The 22,819-nt window shown below is 42.8% G+C and overlaps 2 protein-coding genes across 3 annotated transcripts in view; one reads left to right on the forward strand and one right to left on the reverse strand.

The window, feature by feature from the left end:
• The window catches only part of igf2bp2a (insulin-like growth factor 2 mRNA binding protein 2a), a 43,756-nt gene extending 28,890 nt beyond the window's left edge, over window positions 1-14,866 (forward strand). Inside the window, exons 4-16 of one of the 2 annotated variants that reach the window (XM_079276388.1) lie at window positions 1,143-1,194; window positions 3,553-3,616; window positions 3,894-4,184; window positions 4,566-4,700; window positions 6,908-7,030; window positions 8,412-8,547; window positions 10,175-10,312; window positions 10,857-10,925; window positions 11,637-11,759; window positions 12,153-12,227; window positions 12,431-12,562; window positions 12,781-12,894; window positions 13,452-14,866. In XM_079276388.1, the coding sequence (XP_079132514.1) occupies window positions 1,143-1,194; window positions 3,553-3,616; window positions 3,894-4,184; window positions 4,566-4,700; window positions 6,908-7,030; window positions 8,412-8,547; window positions 10,175-10,312; window positions 10,857-10,925; window positions 11,637-11,759; window positions 12,153-12,227; window positions 12,431-12,562; window positions 12,781-12,894; window positions 13,452-13,550 (1,551 nt within the window). In that variant the 3' untranslated portion in view covers window positions 13,551-14,866. The remainder of the gene's footprint in view (window positions 1-1,142; window positions 1,195-3,552; window positions 3,617-3,893; window positions 4,185-4,565; window positions 4,701-6,907; window positions 7,031-8,411; window positions 8,548-10,174; window positions 10,313-10,856; window positions 10,926-11,636; window positions 11,760-12,152; window positions 12,228-12,430; window positions 12,563-12,780; window positions 12,895-13,451) is intronic. The other variant, XM_079276389.1, reaches the window with a different exon arrangement.
• Window positions 14,867-14,981: 115 nt separating this feature from the next.
• Window positions 14,982-21,437, reverse strand: tmem41aa (transmembrane protein 41aa). The gene is made up of 5 exons (XM_079276554.1): window positions 21,224-21,437; window positions 20,460-20,610; window positions 19,828-19,989; window positions 19,573-19,711; window positions 14,982-19,283 (listed from the first exon to the last, which is right to left on the reverse strand). The coding sequence occupies exons 1-5, from the start codon at window positions 21,397-21,399 to the stop codon at window positions 19,063-19,065; spliced, it is 849 nt and encodes a 282-aa protein (XP_079132680.1). The 5' UTR covers window positions 21,400-21,437; the 3' UTR covers window positions 14,982-19,062.
• Window positions 21,438-22,819: the final 1,382 nt, after the last annotated feature.

The raw sequence follows: 22,819 nt of genomic DNA on the forward strand, positions 1-22,819 counted from the left end.
GTAGACTTGAGCATTCGGGTGCTTGTGTACACTTATATCTTCGTCAGTTACTTTGTGAATGACACTGTTTCTGTGCGTCAATATATGCGACCTCGCTGGGGTCCACGTGGTTTTTTTTTTCTGTGAGAGTGTGTCTGTCGTCATGCCTGATGATTTCTCAGGATTATAACTATATATGTATCCAGATTATCTGCTCTCTGAGAAAACTCACAAAACTCCTCAGATCACTAAGGAATTTAAAAATATCATTCACGGACTCTCACTCTTTGTTTGACAGATATAAAATGTAGTCATATATATATATGTACGTGCAGTATTAATAAAATGGGAAGTAAACCCTTCCCTAATTTCAGATACTCTATCCAGGCAGACATCTATAAATGAATATATATTTACAAATCTCAAATATAATATAATCTTTGTGGCCTTTATAGATCATCATTTGGAATAAAACAGAATAAAACAGCAACATTACATTACTAATGTAAACAACCTTCAACGGCACTAGAAAACATTCATAATTTAACTATAGTTTTGTGTGTTGTCCGTGTATTAAAACATCATTCTGTGAGTTATATCAATTCTTTAATGTTCTCTGAATTTAACATTTGTAGTTGGTACCTTTAAAAAGCATTTACCATGCCCTCAATACATTCTTAGTAACTTTCAAACTTACTGAATCAGGTTTTATGAACTCATATATATATGCCTCAAATAGTAAAATCCGAGTTTGTGTAAATTGGTTGCTAGGAAACAGCTGGAGAGACGTCCAATCACAAGCAATCAACTGTATAAACATTATCATACATTACAAATGTCAAAGGGAATTTGAACGAGCTTCTTAAGTTCTGTTTGCTTCCACTCGCTACATTGTTACTTGATCATTGGCCCACATAAACACCAGGAGCACCAGACGTGTGTGTGTGTGTGTGTGTGTGTGTGTGTGTGTGTGTGTGTGTGTGTGTGTGTGTGTGTGTGTGTGTGTGTGTGTGTGTGTGTGTGTGTGTGTGTGTGTGTGTGTGTGTGTGTGTGTGTGTGTGTGTGTGTGTGTGTGTGTGTGTGTGTGTGTGTGTGTGTGTGTGTATCCTTGCGTGTTTTCAGTGGCTGTCGTTCTCTAACCCACGCTCTCATTTCTCCCTCAGGTTTTGGACGGCCTTCTCGCTCAGTATGGTACTGTAGAAAATGTGGAACAAGGTACAGAACTCTTCTCCTCCCTGTTTTCTTCACATCACATCATCATCTGGCTCCAGCTTTACAATGCACATGTGCCTATTTAGCAACACACACACACACACACACACACACACACACACACACACACAGACCTCCCAGTGAGTCAAGTCTCTTGTGTGACTTGACTTCCTCGTTACCACCATCCCACACACCGATTATCTAAACATAACCCATCTTTGCATATAAATCAGCCTTTATCATCTTTTCTGTCTGTGCGCACGTGTGTCATCTCAATTGGATCCAGGGAGAGCAGCTTTTCAATTACATGCAGCCTCTATAATGAGCACTGTGTGTTGCCACGGGTCCCCTTGGTCTCAGTGTATGGATTGAAGTGGGCAGACATGGCAGACATCCAGCAGTAATGTGTCTATATATGTGTGTGTGTTTATGCCTGTACGTGTTTGCTTGAGCGCGTGTTTTGTTGAGGGGCGTCGGGGTAATGTGGGAGGACACTGTAGGCGCCTGTGGTGAGGCTTTTGCACTGTCTGATGGAGTTTGTGTGTATAAGTGTGTGTGTGTTTGTCTGTGTGTGTGTTTATTTGTCCCTGTGTGTGCTCGTCTACTACTCGTGCGTGTGTGTGTAGACAGCTAAAAGTTCATAGGGCTGACTAACCTACACACACACACACACACACACACACACACACACACACACACACAGTGTCTCAGCATGTGTCAAAGCAGCCAACACCAACTACCGCCCACTCTAGTCATGACAGGTGCTAAAAGAAAAACCAGCAGAGAAATTACTCCACTCAGAGTTTCCCAGACTTCATCTGTGGCAGACACCGGCGCGGCATTTCCTCTTTCTCTTTCAGCCCGGCTCCACAAGCGTCAGCCCAGTAGCCGTGTATGATCAACCCTTTTCAAGAGAGCCAGCTCGCTCATGTTTCTGTCCCCGTGTTAGCCTTCTGTGTCTCTGTCCAACTTCCTGTCTGTCTGTCACTTCTTCTCTGCCCACGTCCGTGCGCTCTGGTTACGAGGGGAGGTTTTGGAGGAGTCACGTGGTCTTCTGTGGCATGGTGAAGGCTGCCCGTGGCGGGTGGGGCGGGGCAGAGCTGGCTGTGAACACTGGGGCCGGGCACCATGCCATGCTCTGCCCACTCACCCTCTCTAAGCCAGCCGGGCAGTCTCTCTGATTTTTACCCTTCCAAACCTGCTGTCCGCAGCGCTCTCAAAGGTTTGGAAGTTTTCGTTTTCACTGACAGAGACGTTAGATCTGATGCCTATTTTTATTTCCGCCACTTTTCAAAAAAAATAAAGTCCACTTTAAAACATTTGTTTCACTATTTCTATGACTCACATGTCTATATTTTCTGAGAAATCTAAAGCATCTGCATCGGATGTTTTTTTTAGCAGGCGTTTGCATCCTCCCTGGCCATCAAAGAGCAGTGGCTTATTTGTTGACTCATCATTTTGACATTTTACAGTTACACAAACAGATCCTTGGTTGACATAGCAGAGATGCCGTTGTCTCTTCTGACAGAGGACTTGGTAGACCAAAAGGCATTTCATGAATAAGACATACTGTGTTACACTTACATACACATTTGAATTACATAGAAAAAATATCCCTAAAAAGCATTCAATATGATGGCTGGTGCTTATTTTGCCACACTACACAACTTTTAGTTATTAGTAGTCCACAGTCTAATGATATCCCATTTAGTATATCACAAGCGAACAAAGAGCTGGAAATTCTCCCAACTGAGAAGCTGAAACTGGGAAATGTTTGTCATTTCGGCGTGCAAATGTATTTCAATTATGAATTGATCATCAAAATAGTTGCAAATTATTTTTCTGTCAATCAACTAATTCATGATTTGACTCATCGTGAGCTTATTTCAACATTGCATGTGCTGAGTCGAAGTCAGCCCGCAGTTCAATCATTTAAAGCATGCATGGTCGCAGTGGGAATCAAACCCATAACTGTGGCAGAGTTCGCGCTGAGCAGCAGTGCAGAACCAATAGTCTTGCCAAGGTGTGACCCCGTGGTTGCACTTTATCACCGACAACTTGTTTTCTTCAGGCTGTCGTGTCGGACTTAAATCCGTTGTTGTGCAAGTGGCAGAGAGGCTAGTGTGTTTGGCAGCTCCTGTCTGTAGAGGCAGCTGCCTGGTCTGGAGGGAAGCCAGTGTGGTGATGGCTGTAATGGATTCACACAGAGAAGAGGCTCTTTGGGTCACCTCGAGAACCGGGACACGTGTCTGACTCACCTGCAGCAACAACAAAGACCTACTGTTGGCATGCGTAAATGTGGCCCCAACATTTGTTAACTTTATCTTGTGCTTTTTTCTCTCCCTCTGTCTTGTCTCACAGTGAACACGGATACAGAAACAGCGGTGGTGAATGTTACGTACGCAACCAAGGACGAAGCTAAAGAGTAAGCAGCACAAATATTGACTCTAATTCTAAGTACTAAAAGTAAGGCTTGTGATGTACCTTTTTTTTTTTTTTTTTAACCTATGCACAGACAAGCAGCATTGTTTACCTACATGTCTGTGTACCTGGAGGATTAAAAAGTACATCCACAAGGAGCAAGGCCGAATCATTCCGTGTGTAATCAAACACGGTGTAAATAACTTTTGCAAACTCCATATGGACAATTGGCCCCATCATTTTATTGTCATTGCCTCATATTGCCTGTTCCTTCCCCCCAGAGCTATTGAGAAGTTAACGGAACACCAGTTTGAAGACTACTCTTTCAAGCTGTCATATATTGTGGACATGGATGCTGCTCCGCCCGACCAGGCTCCCCGCACGCGGCGCGGGGGTCGGTCGTCCCGGGACCAGGGCACCTCTCAGCCCGGGCCCTCGGGAGACTTTGGCGCTCCACGCAACAGACAACACGACTTCCCCTTGCGCATGCTCGTGCCTACCCAGTTTGTGGGAGCCATCATTGGCAAAGAGGGCCTCACCATCAAGAATGTCACCAAACAGACACAGTCCAAGTAAGCGTACTCTCATGACCTTGCGTGGTTGCTGCTATTTTTTGGCTTTCCTGTTTTTTTTAATGATTTTATCAACTTCTCAAACAGCTCTGCTCTTATTTTGCTGAGGCTTGAATATATTGGGCATTTTGGCACTGTTTATCGAAGCTTGCATTTGAAAACCAATAGTCTGAGATTTGACGCAAGATAGCACGCAATAAAATAAATTGTCCGATTTTGGAAATGAGAAACCCAAATAATTCACCGTATATTTTTTGAAAACCTTAAATTGTTGGCTTTTTTATCTTCTTTTCATTACATTCATTCATCACCAACCTAATTATTCATTTATACACAATGCAAGTAGATTTGACTCTGACTGTCTGTCTCTCCCTCTCTCAGAGTGGACATTCATCGGAAGGAAAACGCAGGTGCGGCAGAAAAGCCCATCACCATCCACTCAACTCCCGATGGCTGCTCCTCCGCCTGTCGCATGATCCTGGACATCATGCAGAAGGAAGCCAGCGAGACCAAGACGTGAGTCTTCACTTTGACACACACAAAAAAAACGCATAAATGCACTCAGATGTCAGGGCTGTAATCTTATCCTTTAACCTGCCTGCACACCTTTTAATCTCACTGTGCATTCTCTCGCTTGAAACACTCACACAGTAAGCACAGTAAGCACACGACACACTCACATCGGCAAACACGTGATCGCAGCTTAGCATTTAAGAAACGAGGCCAACTTGTCTCATTGTGCGTGACACTTTTAACAAGACACTGCACCTTTTCAACTCTGAGCGTCTGCTGGATCTTAGCATCAACACCCAGCTTGTGCGTATGTCCATATTTGTTTTGAAGTGCGTTCAGAAAAAGACATTTGCATTCATTGAAACCAAAACGTTCTATTCTTGCATTCTAGGAAAGTTTACGCTTAAATTAGCTTCGTTAAAGGCTATTTATTTTCGAGGTTGTTTCTCATGCCGTGTTTTGTATCAGCGTGGGCTCCTGTTGAATCAGAGAACAGCCGAGCATTAAGCATAGACACACATTTCAGACTGTGCTTCCTGCCAATCTCCTGACATCTCGAGGAAGTTAGATCTTAAATCTTTGTGATCACATCTGTGGTCTTCTTCTTTTGTTTGCTGGGAAGACATCCAAGCCAGGTTTCATTCCGTTATAGGAACAGTTCGACATTTTGGGAAATATAAGAGGGAAACCTGGGGAAACAGCTCGTCTGCCGATATCGCATTTGTTTCACCTGCACAAAACTGAAATACAATTCACTGTTTCAATCAGTGAGCTTTCAGGTGGATTTTGTTTACTTTTGGACAGAGCTTGTATGCTACGCTAAACTAACCGACTGCTGGCTGTAGCTCCCTGTTTACTGCACAGAGTGGTATCGATCTTCTCATTTGATTCTTAGCGAGATGCCACACATTTAGAAATGAACATGTCACCTCGGCTGCCTCACACCCTATAATTTCGCCGAGCGTATGGAGGCCCAACACCCAGTGAAACCCAAACCCCTAAAACTTTGTCTCTAAATGCACAACACTGTCATCTCTCCTTACTTGCCCCCCAGTTCACCCTAAACTAACAGCAAAGATCAACACTTACAGATTATTACATGCCCCAACCTGCCACCCCCTCCTCCTGAACATATGCACACAAAACACACACACACACACACACACACTGCCAAGTCTGTGAACCAGCCCAAAAGAAACCCCCAGCTTCTGGTTACCCTCCACCTCACCATAACCTTAATTCACACCAACGCCCCACAATTAACCCACAGAACAGAAATATAGATCATACAGAAAGTAAGCTCATCCTGTCCCAATATCATATCCCCATCTACACACATCAGTGCACCAAAGAAATAAATAGTGTTTTGTCGAGCCATTTTATAGAAAATAAACTGGTAAATCATCATAATCTGTGTGACACAAAAGAAAATGGAGCTCACTTTCCACTTCACCTAAATTACACAGTTTACACCATCTGTCGTTCTCCTGCATATATTTTATGTCTACCAACATCAACAGCAAGAGGAAGAATACCAGTTCTCAACTGTGACTCTGAAGATTATCCTTCGATACCACAGAAAAGTCCTTAACATTGGATTTGACGAGCAGCATTGTTTTTTGTTGCATGCTTGCCCAGATTTAAAACTTCAATTAATTTGGAAGTGTACCAATTGAACACTGTCACAATTGAACCAATATTTACTGGTTCTTTCCAGGAAACGTCCTCAGAACATATTAGGAAATAATGAGGAATTAAACTAAATCATTTATCAGGACTGCAGCACATTATCAGCAGATCATTTTTGTTTCTAGCCTGTTCTTCTCTTCTCCTCCTATTACCTGAAGCTGTGGTTGTTGCAGCAGTACTTTGTTGACTGTAAACCGCAGTGAACAGTGTCTTCTTGATGCAGGAAACGTTTGGTTGCATGTGGACCCAGAAAGAAATGTGTTAAACTGATCTTTGTTCTTGTAAAAGAAAATCTGGTCATTTTTCTGTGAAAATCTATAAAAGACAAAAAGGAATAATTGTTCACACATTACTAAATAAATAGCTCACGTCTTAACATTGTGCCCCGTGCTTTAGCCAGCTGGTCAGCTGTGCAGATTCCTGTTCATCCCCATCACACCATGACATATCAGTGACACTCAGCGGCGCTTATCTTCCATTATCTAACCTTAGTGTGTGTGTGTGTGTGTTTGTATATGTAGGACGGAGGACATCCCTCTGAAGATCCTCGCCCACAACAGCCTGGTGGGCCGGCTGATTGGGAAGGAGGGCCGCAACTTGAAGAAGATCGAGGAGGACACAGGGACCAAGATTGCCATCTCCTCGTAAGTCGCCTCTTCCACTGCTCCCGCCTTCCGCTTTCACACACGCCTACGGCAGTCTGCTGCTACGCTGGTAGCCATACTAGCACCTTCAGGAAAACACACACACACACACACACACACACAGACACTTTGATGTGAGAGCTTGTGTGATTGTGGCATTTTGGCACAGCAGCAATTTTGACTGCTATCAATTTAACCAAAGCAGAAATTACAAGCAGCGATTCCAGCTTCTTGGCGCCACACCTTTCTACAATCGTGCTCATTCGCCACTTGGCATGTGATTTCACTTGACTGAGTTGTTAGAGACCAAATGTGAAGAGTTGCTTACACTCCAGAACATGATATTAGAGAGGCGGTGATTAAACCCTGTTTGACAGGCTGTGCTCACCGACCCGTGTTCATTTAGGGCTAATGAATTGCTCCGTCTCTGAGCTCTGAGGACATAATGAGCCTCGAGAAGGAGACGGACATGAGGAGAGAGAAGGAGAGGTTCCTTTTGAAAAGAGGCAAACGGCACATTCAATATTATCGGTTATGTGATGTGATTATTGGCGTCCTCCACGTCCAATGACACCGATGAGAGGATAGATTGCTTCTGCTTCAGAGGCACGCAGTTGTTATCGTTCGCACATCTTCCAGGCTTTATGGAGCAATCATTTATTTGATTCACGTTTCGCTGTGACTGCTGTGCTATTTGCTCAGTTGTGATGCAGTCACCTCACCTGCTGAATAAGTGTCTTGTAAAGGTGAGAAAAAGAAGTTATCAGGAGTACAGTACTAAAACTGTGAAGAGAGTTGTATTATGTATTCAATCCATCTGTGTCTCTGGAGGAGTATTGTCATCTTAGTCTGGGCAAGGAAACTACAAATTGATGACGTAGGGTTCAAAAGATGTCTGTTTCCCAGTAAGGAAGGATATTTATTTAACCACGGAAGTAATTACGAGTTTCCAACTTGTAAGTTGTGTCAACATCCAAGTTGTTAGTTACGACTGGGATAGTCACATTTTTCTGAATGCTGTGATGATGACGTGATGTGAAAGAGGTGCTTTGAAACGCTATCGAGCTGCATTATGGGAAGTGATTCGGAGCCACGTTAGGGAACTTAAAGTCAGACTGTCACACGATCTCTGCTGCCTCAGTTTTCATCATTCTGTGTCTTCTTCGGGGCAAAACATTTGAATGTCAGTCCTTGATGGTGATGACGCAGCCTTTAACAACACTTAAGTTAGATAAGCACAAAGACAGGAAATACAATTGAAATCAGCTCAGTCATATCCACCCTCTGAGGAAATAGTGAGCAGAATGTGAGTGTTCCTGTCCTCTGTGTTTGTAGTTCCACGTACATATTGATGTTTGTGTTTGTGTGATCTCTCTTGCAGGTTAAAAGACTTAACCATTTACAACCCCGAGAGGACCATCATGGTGAGGGGCAGCTTGGAGGAGAGTTGTAAAGCCGAGGTGGAGATCATGAAGAAACTGAGGGAAGCCTACGAGAACGACGTTGCTGCTATAAACGTAAGCTGAGCTTAAAGGTTACCATCTGCGGGCCTCTTGAACGCTCACCGCGTGTGTGCGTGTGTGGTTATGATCTCAGGTTGACTCACATAGGCTGACAGGTGAACAACGGAGTGATGATGTACAGCGGGATGATATCGCCTCCCCTTTCAGTACACATTACCACCGGCATTAGTCATACCCGTTGTTGTCTGCTTGGTAAATGGATAACAGTAAACGATAGCTGAATAGCTCATCAGTGAGTGTTTGTCTACAACGTACTTGTGTGTGTGTGTGTGTGTGCCTGTTCCACGCAGCCTCTGACTCACTTCCCCCGCTGTGTGTGTGTGTCTGTGTTCCTGCTGTAACACACTGCTTTTCCCAGCATCCACCTGATATCCGCAGGCCGCTCTCTCACCCTGCTCCTCTCTCACACTGCCTCGATGCCATCGCTCTCCACGCTCTCCACGCCGAGCAGCAGTTACTCAGAATTGATATCTGTTTTTGCTCTCCTACGTTTTGACAATTATCGGCTCAGCAATAATCATCGAGAAGTGTCACGCAGCATGCGGTTAAATTGTACTGGCAGGGGAGAGCAGATCCGGCACCTGTCGGGCTCAGCGTGGACTCTGCAGTAAGCGGTGAGGGCCATCTAGTGAGGCACTGTGGATATTACACAAAGCGACACTGGGAACAAGGAAGTGAATCGAGGCCGCGTGTCTCTTCACGGACATGAAACCAGAATCGCTGAGTTGACTTTGAGGAAGAAATATTTTTTAGCAAACAGCCCTGTTTTTGATGTTGTGACAACGCATTCTGTGTCTTTTTAAAATGCTTTATTCATCTTAAGAAGTGGGATTGTTTTCTCCACCCATTAAAGACCACTTGATCCTTCACTGTACCTGATACATGGTTGTCTCAGGACAGTGAAAAGATACACAAATAAAACACACTTTACATGATTGATGGGTATATGTAATTGAGTCAGTAGTAGTGAAGCTGTTGTTATTAGCTTTTTTTTCATTGTTAATTAATCGGCTGATTATTTTCTCAATGAATCAGTTAAAAAGAATAGCTTGTCAAATCCCAAAAAATTTAATTTAGTGTAACAGAAAACAAAGAAAAGCAGCATTTGCTTCTATTTAAGAAACTGGAACCATTTTCTATTTTTGCTGGACAAATCATTTTGACATTATTTGATGATCAGGATTGTTGCTGTCCACGTCTCTTGTCACATCACTTTATGCACGACATATTTCTTTTCTTACAGGTGATGAAGAGACGACATGAAAAAGAACAGTTACCGTAGATTGATTTCAGGACCTCAGCTTCGTTTTTTGTTTCTTTAAATAAAATAAGATTTACTTACTGACACTAATAAGAGACATTTGCTCTTGTGGTTTCTCTTTTACCATTTATTGGACGAAGTTGTCCTCACTGTAGAATGATTTTTTTTTAATGTTTGAACTGTGTTAGTCAGCATCCTCTTGCAGAAGGAAACACAACAATTCTGTTTCGATTGATCTGCTCCTCAGCGTATCGGCAAACTATTTCTTTGTGACAAATGTTCCTCAATTAAATTCTAACGTATCGTCTTTCTTGTGGCTTTCAACTTGTGGTTACAATCTGCCTCTCTTCTTCTGCACAGCAACAGGCCAACCTGATCCCAGGCTTGAACCTGAACGCTCTGGGAATCTTCTCCTCTGGTCTGCCGGTTCTGCCCTCTGCTGCTGGACCACGTGGTGCAATGCCCTCTATGGCACCAGCAGGATACAACCCATTCTTAGTGAGTATGCTCTTTTCAACCTCTGAACACAGACATAAAAGGTGGTGAAAAATATTTTGAAACGCTTCTTTTAGAATGACTTTACCGCTGTTGGCTATGCCCGCCCAGCTCAGCGTTGCACAGCTCCTCCAGGGAATAGTTTTGACTTGATAAAGCAATTTGTTTCCAACACATGGTAAAAACCAGGTTCCCCCTGGAGTGCTTTTTGAAAAAAACAACACAGTGTTGACTCAGGTCTTCCTGCATGATGTACACAACACAGTTAGAAACGACCAGAATTCCCCCATCTTTTCCAGAGATGAGTCAGTTTGTCTGTAAAACAAAGTATCCACTCATTGCCTGACGAGGTCAAGCCAAAGTGGTGTGACACAGTGTGTGAGAATGTATTTGCGTGCTTCGTAGTCAAGAATGTTAATATCTGAGTCACTGTGAGTTAATGCCCTGAAATCCCCCTTGTAAGAGCTTGAGCAGGGTATGTGCATGTGTCTGTAAATGTGAGTGTTTGTGCGCCATCTGAACGGTCTGCTTGTCACTTCACTTTTAGAGTCACTCTTCACATCTCAGTGGCCTGTACGGGGTTCCTCCAGCAAGTGCCATCAGCCACCAGCACTCAGTATGTTCCCTAAAATCTGCACGACAGTCAATGTTGCCTTTGCGATCAGAGATTTAACCACTAATTACTTGGTTTGTGTGAAGCTAGATACATATTTTAATAGTTGAAAGCATGTTTTTTTGCACACAAAAGGCTTTAAAAAAAAGCCTCACGCCTAGGATGTTTTCGAAGCATATAGTCTCTCTTTGCAAGTGACTACATGGGAAGGACTGCCACAGTGTGGAGAAAAAGAGGACGGTATAAGACTAATGGACAGGGGGACATAAATAACAGACCATGAGAACCTCTCAGTCAGCGGCTATGATGAGTGAGTCTGGCATTCCTGCATCACCCAGTCACCAGAACACCACAAATATTTCTGGAAGGAGACTTTTCAGCCCAGAGTTGTCCTCTGGCTCATAAAAAAAATCACTTCATAAACCTTTGAGTACATGAGTGTTACCATGCTAAGAAAAACAAAAACATAGGGCAACCCTCGGCTCGAATAGGAAATATTCCGCTTCGACCCGGCGGGATGTTTACCCGAAGAGAAAACCCTCAAAGAGAGCACAGTTTAGCTTTCCTTGCATGTGGTGTCATCGCTTTCAGTATTAAATAAAACATTTTGTAACTGTTTAAAGCGGTTTTGAAATGTTTGTCTCTGCCACAAACAGCAGCAGAGTACAGCAAACGTGTTGTGAAATGCTTTTCTCTGTGTGATCTTTTTTTAAGCAACAGGCTCCAGAACAGGAGGTCGTCTACCTCTTTATTCCAACTCAGGCAGTCGGGGCCTTGATTGGCAAGAAGGGCCAGCACATCAAACAACTCGCCCACTTCGCTGGAGCTTCCATCAAGGTGGGTTAATAGAGCGCAGACTTCGATTCGGGGAGAGAGGAGGTCAAGCCGTGTCTAAATCAACATGCTACACATTGTTGGAAGCGTTAGGGTGAAGCTGGCAGTCAGTGCGGGCTGAGTCAGCAGCCGAGGATGTTAGTTCAGTGTGGTCAAAAGAGGAGATGACTAGTAAGCTGAGCATCTCGATCTGGAGAGATTGAACAGCTGGTCAATGAATTCTCATATTTTAAGCTAAAGCTATATATTCGTAGGAATTTGCAGACTTCTCAGATGATTCAGTGGTTACAAGCACTGAGTGACCGCAGCGCAAAATCACCAGCGTTTGTCCGCATTTTCTCCATATTTGTCTCCATAACCCGTGTGTGTGTGTGTGTGTGTGTGTGTGTTTCTCAGATTGCCCCAGCTGAGGGTCCAGATGTCCCTCTAAGAATGGTTATCATTAGTGGAACCGCAGAGGCTCAGTTTAAGGTAAGAGCACAATGAATGTGTGTATGAATATGCATTCAAATTTGATTATTTAACACTAAAAGTGTATGCATCCATTTTGAGGATAAAATAGCTACTTCAGTTATTATTTAAATGGTCCTGTATTAAAGTAAACAGCGGTGGATCACTGTGGATCCCCATTTCCCCCAGTCTCTCGTTGCCTCATTCCCTTCTCTGTATTCCAGGCCCAAGGGCAGATACATAGGAAGCTGAAAGAGGAGAACTTCTTCTCAGCGAAGGAGGAGGTCAAACTGGAGACGCACATCAAGGTTCCCTCAACTGCAGCCGGCAGGGTCATCGGTAAAGGCGGCAAAACGGTGAGTTGATGCTTGAACTGAGTTGTGGTCGAGGATGGAAAAGAAAGTTGCATTTACTTCCGTTACTTTAACAGAAGCATCAAATAGCACCCGATTTTCTGATTTGCTTTAAAGGGTGTTTCAGTTTACCTTAGTGAGTAATCTGTGTTTTGTAAGTGAGGCTGGAGGTGAAATTCAAACCGAGATAATGATCGCTGGAGTCGGGTTTTTGTTTTCAGGTAAACGAGCTGCAGAACCTTACGAGTGCTGAGGTCATCGTACCGCGGGACCAAACTCCAGACGAGAACGACGAGGTCTTTGTGAAAATCAGCGGGCATTTCTTTGCCAGCCAGGTACGCACAACCAGGTTTAAAGGCCCTGCAATCTGACACAGGTGTCGTCAGTCAATTGGGCTGATTAGTTTGTTCATTTCAAATACCTGTTACGAAAGAATGGCTGTTATTAACGCAGTGGCCACCATGTAGCATGTAGGTGCCGCATGCAGAGGGACGGTCCCTAAAAGTACAAAAGGCATCATGTACTCTGCAATAAATAGAGGAAAGCAATCCAGTCGTATGCTCTTCCCAAACATTTCCATATATATATATATATATATATATATATATATATATATATATATATATATATATATGCAGAAAAAAACACGACAAAAATACTACAATACAATTCATTCGCCCACACATTCCAACCTGCCTCTTTTGATGCTTTGTAATTCATTGAAACTTGATCTGCACATCAAAAACAGTCTATATCTAGGGTTTAACGAAATCAATTTTCATATGGGTAATAATTAAGTCAGTCTTTTTTATTCCTCTCTTTTTTTTGGAACACGGACACCTTGTCAGATATCAATTAACGCCTCGTCCCACATGTGATGTCTCTCCAACAGACTGCACAGAGGAAGATCAGGGAGATCATTCAGCAGGTCAAACAGCAGGAACAGAAGCACCAGCAGGGTGGCGCCGTGTCACCGCACCACTCCAAGTGACCAGCGGGGTGGCTCCAGCGGGCGCCTGCCAATGAATGTAGCCCTCCTAAAGAAACAGAGAACTACCCAGACAAAGGCCAAGGCCAAGGGGGACATGCAGGGCAGACCAGCAGCACCGGGATCAAAACCAAAGAACTTCACGAGGGGGAAAACAAGTGAGAGCCAAAGGCTGAGGGCATTGTGTGCACTGCCAGCCCTGTGAGAGCAGATAGAGTGGGAGAAAACCGTACTGATATAATATAACAAGAAAAGACCAAAAAAAAAATCGACAAGAAAGGTGGAAACGACAGAGAATTTGGCACCTGTTGCTCTCACAGTTAAAAAGGTAAACAGGAAATAGTATGTTGCCCTGCATAACGTTATCTCTTTAGTTGGACTAACATAGGCCTAGCAAACGGATAAAGCATTGGTATTAACATGAGCATATAAGGTATTGTGATTATTATTGTGGGTTAGGACGAGAGCGAGTGACAATGGACACCTTCTCTCACAAGAGTTTGAGATATTAAGATTGCAAAACTAAAATATCGTTAGCAGTATTAACACAGCGTAGATATATTGATGCACACTGAGAGTATGCACTGTTATTTTTCTATCAAAATGGCAGTACAACTGGGTGTGGATTTTAATATGTTTAACTTGTTCTAGAGATTGATTGGGCTGTGACAGCCACATGAAGCAGTTTCCCGTGTTTGTTCACAATATAGGCCACTGAAATCAAAAAGAAGAAAAACCCCTATAAAAGTAAATATGGTGAATGGATCTTTGTAACAAGCCTGTGTGTGCCAACGTAAAAGATAACGTCCCTTTGAAATGTCTCTCACCATTCGTATCTGATGCTTTACTGCTTTTTTTTTTGTTTCTTTCTTTTCTGCAAATTTCTGCTTCACTTTCTCATCACTCTCTCTCATTTGGCATGTTTTTTTTTTAATAGGATGAAAATAGTTGTCAAGAAACACTTTTTGTCCCCCGCCCCCCCCCCCCCCCCCCATAGCCTTTTGAATTGAACATTGAACTGACTGCCACTTTCACTCAACAAAGTTTAAATACAACAGAGGTGTTTTTATCACTCTTCCATCCTGTGCAGTAGACTATATCTACATTCATGCTTGTCCTGATAAAAAAAAAATTATTGTGAAAATGGTGTCTCTAAAGGCATTCTCCTCAGTGATCAGAGCAAAGATGTACGTCTTGTATGCACCTTTGCTTGCTAACAGGCGACGAGTCATTTTGAATGTGTACCGCCACACGCTCTGCCTTATGAGGACGTCTCGAGGGCCGACGTAAAATATCAGCTGAGGGCCCAGAGAGGGGACGTGGGCTTAAGGGGAGCTGGGGTGGGAGGGTGCAGACTCAAGGTGTGTGGGGTGGGAGGGTGCAGACTCAAGGTGTGTGGGGTGGCAGTGCGGAAATGGTTTTGGGTAGAGGGTGGGTGGTGGTTGGGGTTGGGGAGGCACCGGGAGCAACTGTATGACCTGTGGTACACACACAACCGCAAACATGACCGCGGCCACGTTTGGCTTCAACCCTCTCTTGTCAGGGAGCTTTCTAAAACGGCATGACAGCTGTGAATGTACGACATGCAGCCTTATTAGAAATATCACCCCTGCCGTGTTCAGCAGGCCGGCACAGAGGCACAGATTGTCATTCTCACTCTCGCTCTCTTTTCTGTTTACTTTTCTTTTGTGTTTCTTTTTCTTTTGGCGAGCTGGAGCTGGACACGCAGGTCCTGGTCTCCCTTTGTGCTTTACTTTGGAGATCATGGAAGCTTGTTGCCTTACTTTGTCACCTTTCAGACATCACCCCATCAGCTGCATCTTCCAGACGCAAGGTTATTGCCAATACGCACAGCTTCCTCCATGTGTGTGTGCACATGTGTGTGTGTGTGTGTATATATATATAAAAAGAGAGAGTAATATTTATGAATCTATTTTTTTTCCTATTTTGTGATGAGAGCTATTGATAAGAAACAAAAAGAAGACAAAGTCCTTTTCTTTTTTTCCTCAGTGGGACACTGCCATATTATTTTGAAGGGAAGTGTTTATTTTCTTGAAAACTAGACTATGAATAATATAAATAAAAACCTGAAAAAATAGGAGAACAGTAAAGTGAACCACCACGTTAACTTTGGTCAGGATGTGAACAGTGCGCATGTCAGTATTGTGATCTACCTCAGGCTTCAGGGTACCTCAGTCCTTTCATTTCCCCCTTTTTCCACATTTTATATGCCTTGTCAACTGATCATTTGAGCGTTTTTAATTTTCTTTTTTAATGAAAAAAAAAGAACAAGACAAAAGATCTACAGTAGGCTAATCACTAAACTCTTCAGGTTCAGCCAACTAGTGAAACTTTGTAAACCGTAGTCAACTCCGTTGGACTGTCTTTGCCTGGACGCCATACAACCTCTTAATGATATACGTCAAAAGGATTTCCAAGTACCGGTACATTTTTGCTAGAAAGGAATGAAGAGCAGGATGTAAGGGGTACATACCTGCCCGCCGAAGTGGTTCTGAATGTGGATGTTGTGTACTGATTTCACCATCAAAGAAAAACAAAAAAAGGTACAAATCAGTTGATAGAAACCGAAACCAACCAACTGTACCTCCTGTTTATCCCAACTGTACCTCCAGGTTTTTGTTTTTAGACTTTTAAACAAAACAATGAAGTTTATTCACTTGTGAAAAAAAAAAAAAAATCTTACCAGCTCTTTTTGATAACAGCATACTCTGGGGTTGATTTGACGAAAACACGAAGCTTACAAAAAATACACTGACGGGACTCTTGAACATGGTGTACAAACCCTAGTCTCCTGTGTAGAATGTAGAACAACTCTAGTCGTTAATATGTCACTGTGTACGACAAGATAACTGTATGTCTGTAAACATGTACAATAGAGTCACACATAAATGCATCGTTTTCGTCTCTCTATAACACTTATCAGTCTGCACCTGCGTTGTGAGAGATGGTGGGAGAATTTTCGAGCGTCACAGCTTTCCTCAAAACTGGGATTTTGTTGTGCTGTACATTTCAAAATTACCTCTCAGAATCCACGGCTGACTTTAGCTACTAAAAACGATGTAGGGCAAAATAATTAAATACAATGAATGATATAGTAAAAGTTAGTGTTTGTCTTTGGAGTCCTTTTACCTGTCGAGAGATGATTTTGACCTTTTTTTTGAAGGGCAGACTTTTGTCATCAGATGAGTCGGATCCTTTTCGTCCCAGTGAACACAGACTAGCAGTGCTAAAATAAACATAAAAGGTCTATCAAACTCACACAATGCCTGAGGCTGTTTCAGCAAGCCTCCCCACAGCCGGCACAGTACCTCATACTTATGATAGCTCACCAGACCTGGTTCAAATACCCTGACTGCAGACACACGAATGCAGTGCGGTGCTTCTACTGGAACGTGCGACCCCTGTAGTGGTCGTGGTTCACCGTAGGAGGGCATGTCGAGGAGAAAACGGCTTTTTTCGCGGTAGCACTGGAAATTGTAGTTTGTCCCACGTGTTTCGTTTGACTTGTCAAACTTTTTAAGAGCAGTTTTGAAGTTGAGGCTCTTTTCTTGCATTGCAGAGGACTCTTCAGACCTCTGGCGCTCTTGTGTTTTTTGGTTTCACTGTGGTGCTGTCGGCACAGTGTCCTGGTGGTTAAGGCATCTGCAAGCCGACCGCAATCTGAGGCGAAACTTGTCAAGATGACAGTAACCTTTGTTTGTTTTTTTCATTTTACTTCCAAGGATTGGTGTTCCTAGGTTTTGTGGGGTGTTGCTAGACATAAATATTCAGTACCAGAAAATACAAATACACACATCACTGTACTGTGTTGTTAGTCATATCACATGGTTTGATAGTTTAGGTTTTTTTTTTCTGTTGATCTGGTTTTCTCGTCATTTACACTGATTTAATAACGTAGTCCGGAGCAGTAGCTGCGAGTCTTTGCTTTAATATTCATTCCTTATAGATCACTACCAATAATACTAGTTGTTAAATTGTGGTTGAAACATATCCTAGCTAGGAGTTCTCACATATTTGAGAATCAGAATGGCAAAATAAATGAATCTGTGACATGCAAAGAAGTCTGATAAAATTGTGTTCTGCCTTTTTAAACTAAACAGAAAAAAGAGGGCATTCAACAACCATCCAAAAATCACAGCTGAGGAAGAATTTAGTAAAGTCTGGTTGGATGTATGCAGAACCACAGCAGTGTTTTTGTTTTGTCTTGTTAAATGGGAAAACACAAAGTATTGCATGTGACTGTTGTCGGCGGTCCAGTATGTACACTTCATACAGCACCGGACTTTCAGTCGTGGTTTTACATGGATCCATTTCTTAACTGCATTTCACCGTTTGGGAGATTCATTTTATTACAACCCTCAAGTCCTACATTTCCCACGGGCCTGAAGGTCCCACACACCTCAAGGTGATCGGTGACTGTGCGCTGGACAGACGGATGATCCATTTTGAATCCATCTTGTGGATACATGCCTTTCTGGAAACAGTCACGCTGTTGTTTTGAGTTGTGAGTGGACTGTATTGCTGAGCAACCTGGATCTGAGCAATAAAGAATATTTGAAAAAAGAAAACTGCTTTTTCTTCATGATTACCGTTTTATTGGTGGTTTTTTTCCCCTCTAAAATAAAATATGGCACGTCATTTGTAATCTGAGACGCTATAAATGTGCATTCCACTCAAAATAATTTACAGAAATCTGACATAAGATGTTACTTCTTAACCCACATGATGAAAGAGTTGAAAATATAACCAGTACTGTACAAAACACACACACAGCTGTGAACAGAGGCAGCACTGCCTGAACTAACTGCACAGAAAGAAATCCAGCTAGTTAGGTATCATGACATTTGGTCTAAAAAAATAATGATGCAATTCAGTTGTTTACTCAAAAAGACTCGGAGGCCAAATTACACAATTTGAAAAACTTTGAGTTCGGAGTTTAAAAAGAGTAAAAATTGTCCAACACACTATTACAATTTGTGCTGAAATTGCAAAATGTGATTGTCAAACAAGAAAAATACAAACTTCAAGTTGTATAATATATGCTGCAAACATCATACATATTTCAGTTACAAATCAAATTATACAAACAAACCTAAAACAACAATCATCTGAACCATCCAGCCACATTAAACATGAGTACCGGTAGTCGGTCACGTTGAGTCCATGCTGGAGGTAGAAGTTTGGAACAATCACTGCACAACAGGCACTTAAAACACTAGCTGTTGATGATAGTGCAAGAGCAAAGTCTCCACATGATTACTGTACATTCGTACACCTATATACACACATATACTGTGCCCTTAGAAGTTGTGGCACAGAAACACCAACATTTGGTTCCACAAAATACTTGGCTTCAAACTCCCATTGCGCCAGTCTTATTTCCCTAGAAGCACCCCAGATAACAGAAACCTTTCGCCGTGTATGTGTGGGCCAACCACCACTTTAAATGCATTCACTGTCAAGGGTAGAGGGCATCAAAGCGCCAGACAACCAATCACTGAACCTTCTTCTCTGAGATGAGCCCGTTCTGCGGCTGGACATCCAGCTTGAGCCGCTTCTGACTGAATCGGCGGATAAGTGCGCCGGGCAGCAGAGCCATGCAGGCGATGGCCAGCAGCTGCAGTAGCCTCACCCAGGAGAACAAGTCATCCAACGACGCCACCTCAGACAGCATGACGCCCGTCTGGACACAGATGAAGTTGTACGGCAGGAGGCCTACCAAACACAGAAAGCAGAACAAAAACTGTGGTTAAGACGTCAATGCAAAGCTTTAATGCAGAATGTGCAGTTGCAGAAATGCTCGATGAATGCTTTTAAATCTAAAAAAGGCACGTCATAAAAACATGTCTCTCGCTGAATGTGAAGTCCCTTTTCTCTGAGTGTTTACATTATAACAATGGAAAATGGTCCGTGTTGTTTTGCTTTAGTGCGCGAGCTTCATGACCTACAGCATGACGAATGTGTCGTCACATCGTTTGCTAGTCAGGTGACCGTGTGTGCTTACCAATGAAGACTGAGCCGAAGAAGAAGGTGATGGGGATGTTGACGATAGGGGCAGACATGTTCAGGAACCAGTTGGGAGTCATGGGAAAGAATCTCAGGAAGAGCAGGAAGAAAAACAAACAGTCCTGGTTCTCCTCAACCTGGGAGATGAAGACGAGAGGAGAGGCTGTAAGATGATGTAACAATCTATGAAGGGACAGCAGATACACTTGAGCAAGTTGTGCGTGAGTCATTTACATGGGGTCATAGATTTTACCTTCCTCTGCAGCATGGAGACTTTATCGGGGAAGAGGTTGCTGATGTAGCGCTTTCCGAAGGCCTTGGACAGGAGGTAGCACATGGTGGAGCCCACAGTGGTGAGCGCAGAGGCTAGCAGCAGTCCTTGATATGGTCCAAATATAGCTCCTGCTAAAATGTTCTGCACAACGACACGTGGAGAGGACCTGGGTTAGACATCATCAACAATGCAAGTGTACTGATCAGCTCTGACACGCACATCTATACTAACAGTGTTTATAAGTGTAAGACGTTGGGTGTCACGTTGATCAGCAGTGTGGTTGAGTTCTCTTCACCGTGCTGCACGCCAAGCTTTAATTAATGTAAGCGGGGAAGAAAAACTGTCATGAAAGCCTAAGATTGCAGACACACAAAGGGAAGTCTGGCATCCCTTTGTTGTTTGAGCTAGCAGGATATTTTAACCTCTGCAGCATCTTTAGAGAAGAGAGAACCAGTTGTTTTAGTGGGCCTTCCATGCAAGCCTACTTTCTTTTACGCAGACCAGACACTCATATTTTATCTAACATTAGAAATGTCAAAATCAACTGTTTTTGCCTTGTTCAGATTGTCTGCCTTGTTATCCAGCAAACCAGAAAGCATTTTTAACCTTACCAGGAACGAGGATCCAGGAATGGCAAAGGACTGCTTGTAGAGATATGCACTGCAGAAGAGCAGCAGAACATATCCAGTGTGCTCCGTCTTGTAAAACTGCAGGAGCTCAGCCAGTTCCCTCAGCTCCTCCAAGTCGGAGGGGAACTTCAACCTGTAAGAACAAGTCAGTCTCATCATCAACTCTTCTTCATGTTGACAGACAGGGATGGAAAATATGGACAAAAGATATCATTGGGATCAACAATATTTCAATGACAGTATATCTGTTAGCACATACATTGTGAGCATTGTTGAACTGGTGACCTGATTTTAAAAGTAGTTCTGACATATTTGTTTAGATCTCATTGTTTACTGATGATAACACTAGTTTATTAATAAATTGATTAATAAATAGACAATTAATCGTCAGTTTATCTAGTAATCAATTAATTGCTTAAGTTATTTTAGAGCAAAAAAAAAAAAGAATTCCCATCATTTTATAGGCTTAATGATTTAAAGAAAGTAAATCATATTTGCAGCTCCTCCGCCTTCTACTTATGTAATTTTGCTTATTGGTAAACAAGCTCACTCACTCACTCTCACTCACTCTCTCTCTCTCACACACACACACACTCTCACTCTCTCTCACACCACACTCACTCACTCTCTCTCACACGCACACACACACACACACTAGCCCCGTTAAAGTCAAATACCTCTTTTAATAACCTAGAGATGAAACGTTACATTATCTTCTCCGGCTGAAAGCTACTAGCGTCAGTCACCTGCTGGGTTCCTCGGAGCTGTCAGCGGGCTGCTCGGACTCCGCTGTCTCCGCATGACTTCCCTCGGCAGTCGGATGAGGACGTCGCCGCGGAGCCGCAGGCAGGTACAACGACAGGGAATACAGGTACAAGCTGGCTGCAGCCACCACCGCGATTAGTCCGACAAGTGAGCGCATATTCCTCACTTGGTCAGCCGGGACACGGCTTCACCTCCTTGTTGACAGCGAGCGAAGCAATGGCCAACCTGTGCTGCTTCTTCTTCTTCTTCTTCTTCTTTGAAGTAAACCGGCAACTGGCATCTTTGGTGTTGCGGTACTGCCATCTTCCGGAAGTAATAAGAACTAGCTCCTACAGTGTCCGGTTAACGGCTGTCTGGGGTTATAATAATATTTAAATTGAATTATAGTACACTATGAATCTATGATAGTATAATACATCGAGAAAGTTTGGTAAAACAAGGGAATAATGAAAAGACAGAATTTAGTTTTCTGGTTGGCTCCAGCCCAGATGGGGGCGGTAATGCGGCCATCAACGGCCAGTAGCAACCAGAAAAAGATACAACGAAGAAGACCGTATCTCATATTTTAAACACTTTATTAAAGAAAATAATATACAACACATATACTATATACAATACATACAACAACACAGAGCCCATAAGTACAGGCTAAAGTAATCAAGGGCAACAAGGTTTTTTTATTCAAAAGTACAAATCATCGCACCAATTTAAGTCAAAGTCCATCAGTCCTGCGAGTTCTTTGAATATTTTATGGAATCTACATATTCATTGAGTTCAATCTTAAAATTGAATTTGCCTTTGTTGATGTGGTATTTTGTGAGTAAAATACAATATTTATCATATATTTTCCATCACTTTCTATCTTAAAATCGAACAACACACTGTTTATATTGTACCGTTTCAAAAATAGGATTATTTATAGAATTGTGACTCAATCTTTTTGCAATGAAGCCCCAATTGTTCTATTATTATGCTCACTCTCTGTTGAATAGCACAAACCAAATGTTGTAGTCACAAGTCCCTATCTTTAAATGATATAACTGTACAATGATCTGTACAAGAGTTGGCTGTTGCCTCACAATATGTATGTGTGTAAATTGCTAAAAAAAAAAGAAATGAGCAAATTTGACATGGTGTCCAAACAGTGGAATTGATCACGTGATGCCATGTGATCCAAAATGACGTTTCCTCATAGACTTACATTGGGAAAAAGAAGTCTGACACTGAGCAATTAAAAAAAGAAAAGGTAAATCAACTTCCCAGTACGAGCACTTAAATGATCCACATTTAAATCATAAGGCCCTAAACGTTGTAAAATGCACGAAGCCGAATCAAAACTTTCCTTCCTCCGTTCATGTGAATGTGTCCGAGAAACGAGGCTGGATCGACGGCTGGGAGGCGGGGTTAAGGGGAACGCTCGTGCGCTTGCTCTTTGGTCGGCATCGTATGACTTCCATACACGCAAGTCGAACTTGGTTTGTTCCAGGCGCCATTGAGCAACTTTCATAGGAGTGAACGTGGCGCCGCCTCCGACGCTGTAAATCGTTCTGATGATGCATTCACGACCTCATGTGATA

Source organism: Melanostigma gelatinosum, assembly GCF_949748355.1.
Source record: "Melanostigma gelatinosum genome assembly, chromosome: 10".
NCBI classification, from domain to species: domain Eukaryota; kingdom Metazoa; phylum Chordata; class Actinopteri; order Perciformes; family Zoarcidae; genus Melanostigma; species Melanostigma gelatinosum.

Excerpts from the sequence above, each read along its gene's own strand:
- tmem41aa (XM_079276554.1), bottom strand. The coding sequence starts at position 21,399 with ATGCGCTCACTTGTCGGACTAATCGCGGTGGTGGCTGCAGCCAGCTTG. Across the intron at positions 19,990-20,459 it reads TTCCTGGATCCTCGTTCCTG|AACATTTTAGCAGGAGCTAT; the intron begins GTAAGGTTAAAA and ends GTCGTTGTGCAG. Across the intron at positions 19,284-19,572 it reads CTTCGGCTCAGTCTTCATTG|GCCTCCTGCCGTACAACTTC; the intron begins GTAAGCACACAC and ends TGTGTTTGGTAG.